General features: G+C 44.3%; 1 protein-coding gene across 5 annotated transcripts in view; it reads left to right on the plus strand.

Annotated features, from left to right (window-relative positions):
* Nucleotides 1–9,020, plus strand: part of KLHL3 (kelch like family member 3) — a 123,350-nt gene that overhangs the window by 41,319 nt on the left and 73,011 nt on the right. For all 5 annotated transcript variants that reach the window (XM_037728654.1, XM_017500966.2, XM_017500967.2 and 2 more), the window contains exon 5: nucleotides 4,083–4,245. In XM_037728654.1, the coding sequence (XP_037584582.1) occupies nucleotides 4,083–4,245 (163 nt within the window). The remainder of the gene's footprint in view (nucleotides 1–4,082; nucleotides 4,246–9,020) is intronic.

The raw sequence follows: 9,020 nt of genomic DNA on the forward strand, positions 1-9,020 counted from the left end.
TTCTTTTTTTTTTTCCCATTTATTTATTTTATTGCATTTTAGGTTTGGGGGTACATGTGAAGAACATGCAAAATTGTTGCATAGGAACACAAGTGGCAGTGTGATTTGTTGCCTTCCTCCCCATCACCTACATCTGGCATTTCTCCCCTTGCTATCTCTCCCCAGCTTCCCACCCCCCACCGTCCCTCCCCTATTTCCCCCCAACTGACCCCAGTGTGTAGTGCTCCCCTCCCTGTGTCCATGTGTTCTCATTGTTCAACACCCGCCTATGAGTGAGAACATGCGGTGTTTGATCTTCTGCTCTTCTGTCAGTTTGCTGAGAATGATGGTTTCCAGGTTCATCCATGTCCCTACAAAGGACCCAAACTCATCGTTTTTGATGGCTGCATAATATTCCATGGTGTATATGTGCCACATTTTCCCTATCCAGTCTATCGTCGATGGGCATTTGGGTTGGTTCCAGGTCTTTGCTATTGTAAACAGTGCTGCAATGAACATTCGTGTACACGTGTCTTTATAGTAGAACGATTTGTAATCCTTTGGATATATACCCAGTAATGGGATTGCTGGGTCAAATGGAATTTCTATTTCTATGTCCTTGAGGAATCGCCACACTGTCTTCCACAATGGTTGAACTAATTTACAGTCCCACCAACAGTGCAAAAGTGTTCCTATTTCTCCACATCCTCTCCAGCATCTGCTGTCTCCAGATTTTTTAATGTTCGCCATTCTTACCGGCGTGAGATGGTATCTCAATGTAGTTTTGATTTGCATTTCTCTGATGACCAGTGATGATGAGCATTTTTTCATATGTTTGTTGGCCTCACGTATGTCTTCTTTTGTAAAGTGTCTGTTCATATCCTTTGCTGTCTTTTCTTTCAGAGCCTCTGGAGATGCGTTTTGTACTTGTTTCTAGATGCCAGAACCCCATTGGATGGGGCCTTACTTTAATCCCTGAGACCCAGAGCAGTAATACATCTTCCAGCCTCCAAGCCTTCCCTTCAGCATTCTGATTCCTTTTATTATTTTTTTCTTTTTTTAACACCTTCCTGTATGAAGCAAGTAGAAAGAAAAAAAAGCTTTGACTCTAAGCTAGTCTCAGTGGAAGATCAAAGAGAGGGAAAGAGCAATTAGAGAAACTGCAAGCGCATTCATTTTAGGAAGTCGGTTTGGGAAGTCTTTTGGGTAGGAGTGAACTCAAACAGGGGTATGAAGAGGTAGAAAGCCTTATAATTTTTGCCTACTAAGTGGGTATTGTGAACAGGAGGGAAGTTGAAAGCTATGTGGGTAGCTCTCTCCAGGGAAGTTTTAAAAATTAAAAGTGTAACCTAAGGAGTATATTCAGGAAATATATATTATTTCATTTCTCTGGCTGGTTGTCATGAGCTTGAGAATTTAAGCACCACACTGTGCTGCTGTCTCCTTGGAAGAGGGGAAGGGGGAAGGGACTGTGTGTCACTGGCATGATCTTGTGTATGTATATCGGGTCGAGGAACTCACTGGAATGCAATCTGGGGACAGATTGGACTCTCAGAAATCCTTTTGGGTGGTAGGTGGTGGGGAGAGGGCTGCTGTTGCATTCCTGCCTCTTCTTACATGTGGCCCTTTTGCGGTTACCACACCTCTGAGTAGGGTGTATGCTGGCTGATGTTTGATGGCTTCCTCTTCCTCAAGACTTCTTAGGGTCACTGGTTCAAGGTTACTGCTCCCTAGGATGAACACCTATCCTAGTTTGCCCAGAAGTGAGGGGCTTTCTGGGATGTGGGACTTTCAGCAGTAAAAGGGGCAAAGTCCCAGAAAAATCAGCATGATTGGTCAGCCTACGGCCTTAACTCCAGTCTTAACTCTAGCTGATACTGGCCAGTGGGTGTCATGGAGGTCATCTGGAGATTGGGAGCAGAGCTTTTTATTCCTGGTGTACATTCAACAAGAATGGTTAATGGATCACCGTTTGACTAGCAGGCAGAGACTAATCTGGTCCTGGAATCTGTTCAGCCATGCTGAACAAGCTCACAGGTTAATTGAGTTTCCCAGTTTATGGCTGCTTAGTGAGGATGGTGGCTGTTTAGTGGGGATAGAGTTCAGGTAGCTAGATTTGGATTCTGGCTGTGTTTACTTATAGTCTAAAACTCTTAGAATAGGGTGATTTTATCTTTTTCTTTCTCAGGAATGAATTAGTGGTTCAGAGAATACCACAGACATGGTGTTAATTTACTGTTTTCCTGCTGGGGATATAGGATAGTGGAAGAGAGGGTGGAGGAAGAGAAAAAGAGCACATTTTCTAGAACTCAGCTGTCGTGAGGGAGAAGTGTAAGCCTGTGGGTGGGAGCAGCTTTCCTTGCTGAGCATAGGCATTTGGCTCAGAAGTTCGAGCACTGATAGTGGAGGCTGTTGGTGGTTGTTGCCTGTGGGGAGGGATAATGAAGGGTGACCGACTGTCCCACTTTTAGCCCTGAAAGTCCTGGGAAGCCCCTCAGTCCTGGGAAAACTAAGACTGTTGGTAACCCCAGTGGAGGGACAAGGCCCCCAAATGGCAGTGGGGCAGAGTTTTTGGCCTGAGTACATTAAACTGATGAGAGTCAGAGCTGAGGACTCAGAGCTGTCTTGGGAGAAAGACTGAGCCCAGAATTTAAATCATTTAAAAAAAAATCTTGTTTAAGTGTCCTGAATCAAGAAAATAAATGCATCTGCAGCCGATATCTTCCTGGGCAAGCCCTCGTGGCTGGAAACAGCTAGAGTGTAGCTGGTTCAGTCACTCTCAGAGCCAGGACAGCAGCTGAGAGCAAAGGCCTGGGACAAGGGGATTATTTTGGGGTGAAATGGATGCTAGGGTCCCCAAGATAAGCAGCCTTAAATCAAGCTATTATACAATGTGATTTTTTTTCTAAATTTCTTTTTGGAAAATCATGCTCAGACTACCTGCTGCTTCCATAGGTGAAGGGCAGGGTGGCAGAGCTGGAGTGGAACAGAACTTTGGCCTTTTGTCCTGTATGTTTGATCTAGAGGCAGGCTTCAGCAGCTGAGAGGAAGTCCTAGGGAAACTTGACAGAGGCTGGCTGGCTGAGAACCCAGCAGGCCTGCTCAAGCCGGTCTTCCCTGGCCTTTAGGAAAAACACATGCACATACACCTGAGCAAGAACTATTTCTGTCTTCCAGGATATAGAATAAATACTCATGTGTCCTGTGACCTTTTAAATGGAAACTTAACTCTCCTTTCTCTACGAATGTACCCAAAGATGATCTTTGCTTTGTATCTGTTTGATGGGAGAATAAAGTTTCATTGCCTGAGTCCTGAGGCATTTGGGATGAATCTTGTTCCAGTAGACTCTAAGCTCCAGCAGAACAGTATCTGGTTTCTCTTGCTTACTCTTGAATCCCAGAGCCTAAACTAGTGGCTGGCACACAGATGTTCAGTAATTAATAATAATTCATTATGTACCTTTCTGAATGAGGACAGTATACTGAGGGTGGTGGGACAGTGGCTCTAAAACTTGGCTGTACATGAGAAGCATGTGGGGAGCTTTGAAAAACATCTTAATGTCCAGGGCACCCTCCAAAACTATTAAGTTAGATTCTTTTAGAGCAAGACCCAGGCATCAGTATTTTTAAAACTCTTAAGATTCCAGTGTGCAGCTCAGTATGAGAACCACTCTGTGTGTGTGTGTGTGTGTGTGTGTTTGTGTGTGTGTGTGTGTGTGTGTGTGTGTGTAGAGTTTTTTTACTCAAAGTGTGGTTGGTGGACCAGCAACTGCAAGCATTGCTAGGGTTCTTGTTAGAAATGCAGGCTCTCAGATCCCATCCTAGACCTAATGTATTAGAATCTGCATTTTAATAAGATCCCCAGGGATTAAAGACCGGGAAGCATGGCTGTAGGGATACAGAGAATCTGCTGGTGTTTAGGGTCCATGAAGTGCAGAGTAGGGGGAAATAAGGCTGGAAAGCAGGCTGGGAAGTTTGGACTTATTGGGCAGGCAGTGGAGAGCTGTGAAAAGATCTTGAGCATAGGAGTGATATGATAGGAACAGAGGGATGAGTCCCTGCTAGTGGAATCCAGTGTCTGAGAATGTCACCTTCTCTTGCAGGTGCTGCTACCAGCAGCCAGCTTGCTACAGCTTATGGATGTTCGGCAGAACTGCTGTGATTTCCTGCAGTCTCAGTTGCATCCCACAAATTGCCTGGGGATCCGTGCATTTGCAGATGTGCACACCTGCACTGACCTTCTGCAGCAGGCCAATGCGTATGCAGGTAATGGGGAGCCGGGCTGCTGCACCTCCTCCGAGTTTGTGGCTCTAATCACCTGGCCTTCTGCAGACTCCTCAAAGATTATGAGAAGTGGTCTCTGCTGTGAAGCAGCTACGGTTTAGTTAGGAATACAAGATCCAGGTGGAAAGATAATTAATGGTAGGAAAGTTAAGCTCATTGCCAAGTGGAAAATGATTAATTGCCAAATGGATGGTACAGACAGTAATTTTCACTAGAGTAGAGGAAGGAGATCTGAGAAGACTTGTGGGGTGGGGAGAGTAAATTGAGCTAGGTCTTGAAATAAACAGTTTTTGGTATTATTAAGGAAAGCTTCACTTTCGTCAGATATTCCATGAACATGCTTTTAAAAGTCACGTCCTATTGAAGGGCTTATAATGATGAAGGGTACCCTGCTCTACCTTTCCACCCTGAGTCTTGTGCTCCACAGCCACTCACTTTCAATCCTTAAAGAATTAAAATGCAGGTTCTGATCCAGCTAAAAGCTACGTCATCTGCTACCCACTTCCGTTTATCAAAATAATATGTGTAACTGCTGTTTTTTGATTTATTAATTTTAGATATTAATTGTTTACTTCTCCAGAAGAATAAGGTTGAGCTTTTCATACTTTCTTCTTATACACATGCAGCCATCCCCCTTTTTATTGTCCAGATATCATTTCCACAACTGAACTAAATAATCTGTTACAGGGATTTTTAAATCAGAAAACGAATCAGAAGGGCAGTTAATAATTGTGTTTTTCTGTTGCACAGTGTATGGTTCTACCACTAATTCTTGTTGGAACAGTCCTCAATACATCAGATAATCTGTTGATTCACTTATTTTTCTTGGAGATATTCCCTGCGCTAGAGCGTGTCACTTTATTATTTTAATAGGGTTTTGGAAGGGAGTAGAAATGAACATTTATATTCCGTCCACCATGTTTATTTAGCTAGCTGGAAAGAAATCTTCATTGCCACTTGTTGCAGTCTGAAGAAAGATGATGAATGACTAGGAAATAGGCCTGATCATTTTGATTGATAAATTCAGCCATGGCCACCTTCTTGCCTTGTAATAAAGCAACTCCTTCTTTTCCCTGCCCAAACACTGTCATGGCTGCTATTCTGTTCAGTGTCTCCTGCAGCTAGTGTCTGGAAATTAGCTGAGGACTACTGGCTGCCCACCTGCCAGCTAGCTACCTGTGCTGTGTTAGCCTGTTGGTCTCAAAGCTACAAGCAGCTGTTCTGTTTCTTGGCATGCTTTTTGTGTCTGATTAAGTCCCTGACCCCAGGAGCCTGCAGAGACTTTCTGTCTCCCCACAATCTGTTTCTGAGGGCACACATGGGAGCAGTTGTAAAGATAGTCTTGATATGATGATTTTTGTGAAGGATATTACCCAGTAGCCCCAATTCTAAGTCCTGCTGATTCTTTCTGGCTCTAAACCTTGACTCTTCTGTTTCTCTGCTATTCCTGTGCTCTCTTTCCCCTGCATATTCTCCACTGCCTTTCCACATTTGCTTAGGAAGCCTCTTCTCTCCCTGGGGAGGACGCTCAGTGAAGCCTTTGAAGAGGTTACTTTCTAGATGGGTGGATGTGTTAAGATTTTGCTTTAGCAGGAGCCAAGCTCTTTGCTAAGGCAAGCATTTTCTGTGCAGATTATTTTCACAAACATTTGCTAGTGTAGTGGCAAAGGAAGAGTGCTTAGATGTCAGAAATTCTGTCTTCTTCTGAGTCTCCTCTTACCAGCCCTCTCCTTCCACATAGCATGTGCATGCACGTGTGTGCACACCTAGCACATATCCCACCCTAATTGGCTGATACAGTTGTCTGAGGTTTGGGGAGTATACTGAATCCCCACCTTTTTTAAAATTTAAAATTACATTTTAGATTCAAGGGGTACATGTGCAGGCTTGTTACATTTGTATATTGTGTGAATCTGAGCTTTGGCTTCTGTTGATCCCATTACTCAGATGGTGAATATAGTACTCAATAGAAAGTTTATCAGCCCTTGACCCCACTCCTTGGGGAGTCCCCAGTGTCTGTTGTTCCCATCTTTATGTCCATGGGTACCCAGGATTTAGTTCCCACTTACAAGTGAAAACGTGATATTTGGTGTTCTGTTTCTGTTTGGTTAATTCACTTAGGATAATGACCTCTAGCTGTGTCCATGCTGCTGTAAAGGACATGATTTTGTTCTTTTTTATGGCTGTGTAGTATTCCATGGTGTATATGTACCACATTTTCTTTATCCAATCCACTGTGGATGGGCACCTAGACTGATTGCATGTCTTTGCTATTGTGAATAGTGCTTAATGAACATATGTGTGCATGTGTCTTTTTGGCAGGACAATTTATTCTCCTTTGGGTATATACCCAGTAATGGGATTGCTGGGTCAAATGGTGGTTCTATTTTCAGTTCCTTGAAAAATCTCCAGACTGCTTTCCACAGTAGCCGAATTAATTTACATTCCGACCAGCAGTGTATAAGCGTTCCCTTTTCTCTGCATCTGTTGTTTTTTGACTTTTTAATAATAGCCATCCTGACTGGTGTGTGATGGTATCACATGGTAGTTTTGATTTGCATTTCTCTAATGTGAATCCCCACCTTTAACAGAGCTCCCAGGCTCTTCTGGCCTGGCTTTTCCCAACTTTAATGTCTGTGTTTTCTCCCTTTGCCCCTTGCACTGTATGATGATGAGATTCATCTGTGGGAGAGAGTGCAGCAGATGCAGCTGGGAACACATCCATCTTTCTGGTACTCCTTGGTCCTGTTGCTGTCATTGTGACTGAGTTCTGTCTGCATTACGGGTGTGTATGTGCAGCCATCTTGATGAATTATCCTTAGTTAGTGCTTATTGAGCTCTCACTTTGAGTCATACCCTATGTTAAGCATTTTATTGGCCTCATCCCATTTAATGCATACAGTAGCCGAGGAAACCAGAGCATAGAGAGGTGAAGTAATTTGTTGAGGTCACATAGTGACAGAAGGGACAAAAGGCAGGATTCAAGCCCAGACTATGCCGACTCCAGAGCCAGTGTTTATTACATTCTACAGCTTCCAGGCCCAGTTTGGACATAAGGACTCCCTGTGAATCTGTAACCGAGGAGTGCATGTGGCTAGAGTTGGCATTTTCCAATGGATGCATGTTCCTGGAAGCCTGTGCAATGTAGTCACCAAATCCCAACAACCAGGCAGTGTAGACAGACATCCAGCTTCCACTAGACAGGGTATGTCATCACCTTGGGGTGGAGAAACGACCATGTGGGTGTCTTCTTCTCTTTCTTGTTGGATGACTTCCTCTCAGACACATGGAGCCTGTTCCTTCACTGCATGAGTGAGCAGGCCCTCCTACTTTCCCTGGCTGGGTCAGCATGATCTTCAGGCTGAGAGTTTCCTCCCTGTTATGTAGGCCTTCTATGGAGCCTGTGACCCTCTCCTGAGTGGCTTTCTCTGTAGCTGTCTGCTGTGCACACTAGGGAGATAATATTTTTAAAGTAGTATAATGTAGATGATAAGGCCATGATGCAAAGATGTTAAAAGAAGGGTATGAAGGCTAGATTGTGCAGTGTTTAGAGAAGAAGTAGAAAACTATTATCCATGCTTACTCCCTTGAACCTACCCACTGATGTGGGCCTGCTTTTTTTCTTGGTCTTGTACCCCTGATTTTAGATGGAGGCTGGTGTTCTCTGCCATCGCTGCCTCTTGAGACAGACCTGTGACCTCATTCTATTGTAAGTACAGGGATGCAGGCACCCACTAGGGTCACATACAAGGGAAAGCATTGGTCTCCATGGTCACAGGCCTCCATGGACACAGGCCTTGAGTTAGAAAGTATTTCATGCCAACAAACTATAAGGAGACCTTCCATATCGGAACTCGGAATCAGACCAGCTAACACTTTGGATCTGAGTAATCCCGAGCCTATTTTCTCCTCTCTGTGATGGGAGTAGCACATCCTATCCTGTCTCCAGGGTAATTTGGAGATTGGGGGAATGGGGAGGAGAGCATCCTATGGAAGTAGACACCACGGGGGCTGTGCTGTGGAGCCTCCCTGCCAGCCTCATCATCTGCAGTGAGGGAGCCTCAGAGTTGGGTCCAGGCAGGAGAGACAAGAATCCTCAGGTACTGCTGCTGCAGATCACATGCACTTTGTGGGAGGAAGGCCATATCTAGGACTTCTGGTTTTGGTTTCTCTTCATCTAGGTGTATGGTGCGGGCAGGTATATCCTGTACAGTCTTCCCTACTCTTCCCAGTTTCTGGCTAGCTTTGCTCTGCCTTCACTTATCTGTAGATTTGTTTTGCTGCTGAATTCTCTTTCTTTTCCTTCTCTAAAAAGCTTTCTTTTTCTATACTTATCGTTATTGTTGTTGTTATTCTTGCTATTTTAAGAAAAATTCATCCCTGACTATTACAGAAATAGCACATAGGTGGAAAGAAGATACCATAATCCTACCTAGAGAGACCTGCCTGCAGCACCTTGATGTATATCCTTCCAGATCTTTTTCACTGTATATGTGTGCTTTCCAGCTTAAAAAGCATTCTAGCCAGGTACAGTAGCAGGTGCCTATAGTCCCAGCTACTTGGGAGGTTGAGGTTGATAGCTCAAGCTGTCATGCATAGCATGAGCCCAGGAATTTGAGTCCAGCCTGGGCAACATAGCAAGATACTCCATCTCTTTTTATTTTTTTTGAGACGGAGTTTCGCTCTTGTTACCCAGGCTGGAGTGCAATGGCGCGATCTCGGCTCATCGCAACCTCCGCCTCCTGGGTTCAGGCAAT

The sequence above is a fragment of the Cebus imitator genome, unplaced genomic scaffold, assembly GCF_001604975.1.
Source record: "Cebus imitator isolate Cc_AM_T3 unplaced genomic scaffold, Cebus_imitator-1.0 Scaffold274, whole genome shotgun sequence".
Taxonomy (NCBI): Eukaryota; Metazoa; Chordata; class Mammalia; order Primates; family Cebidae; genus Cebus; species Cebus imitator.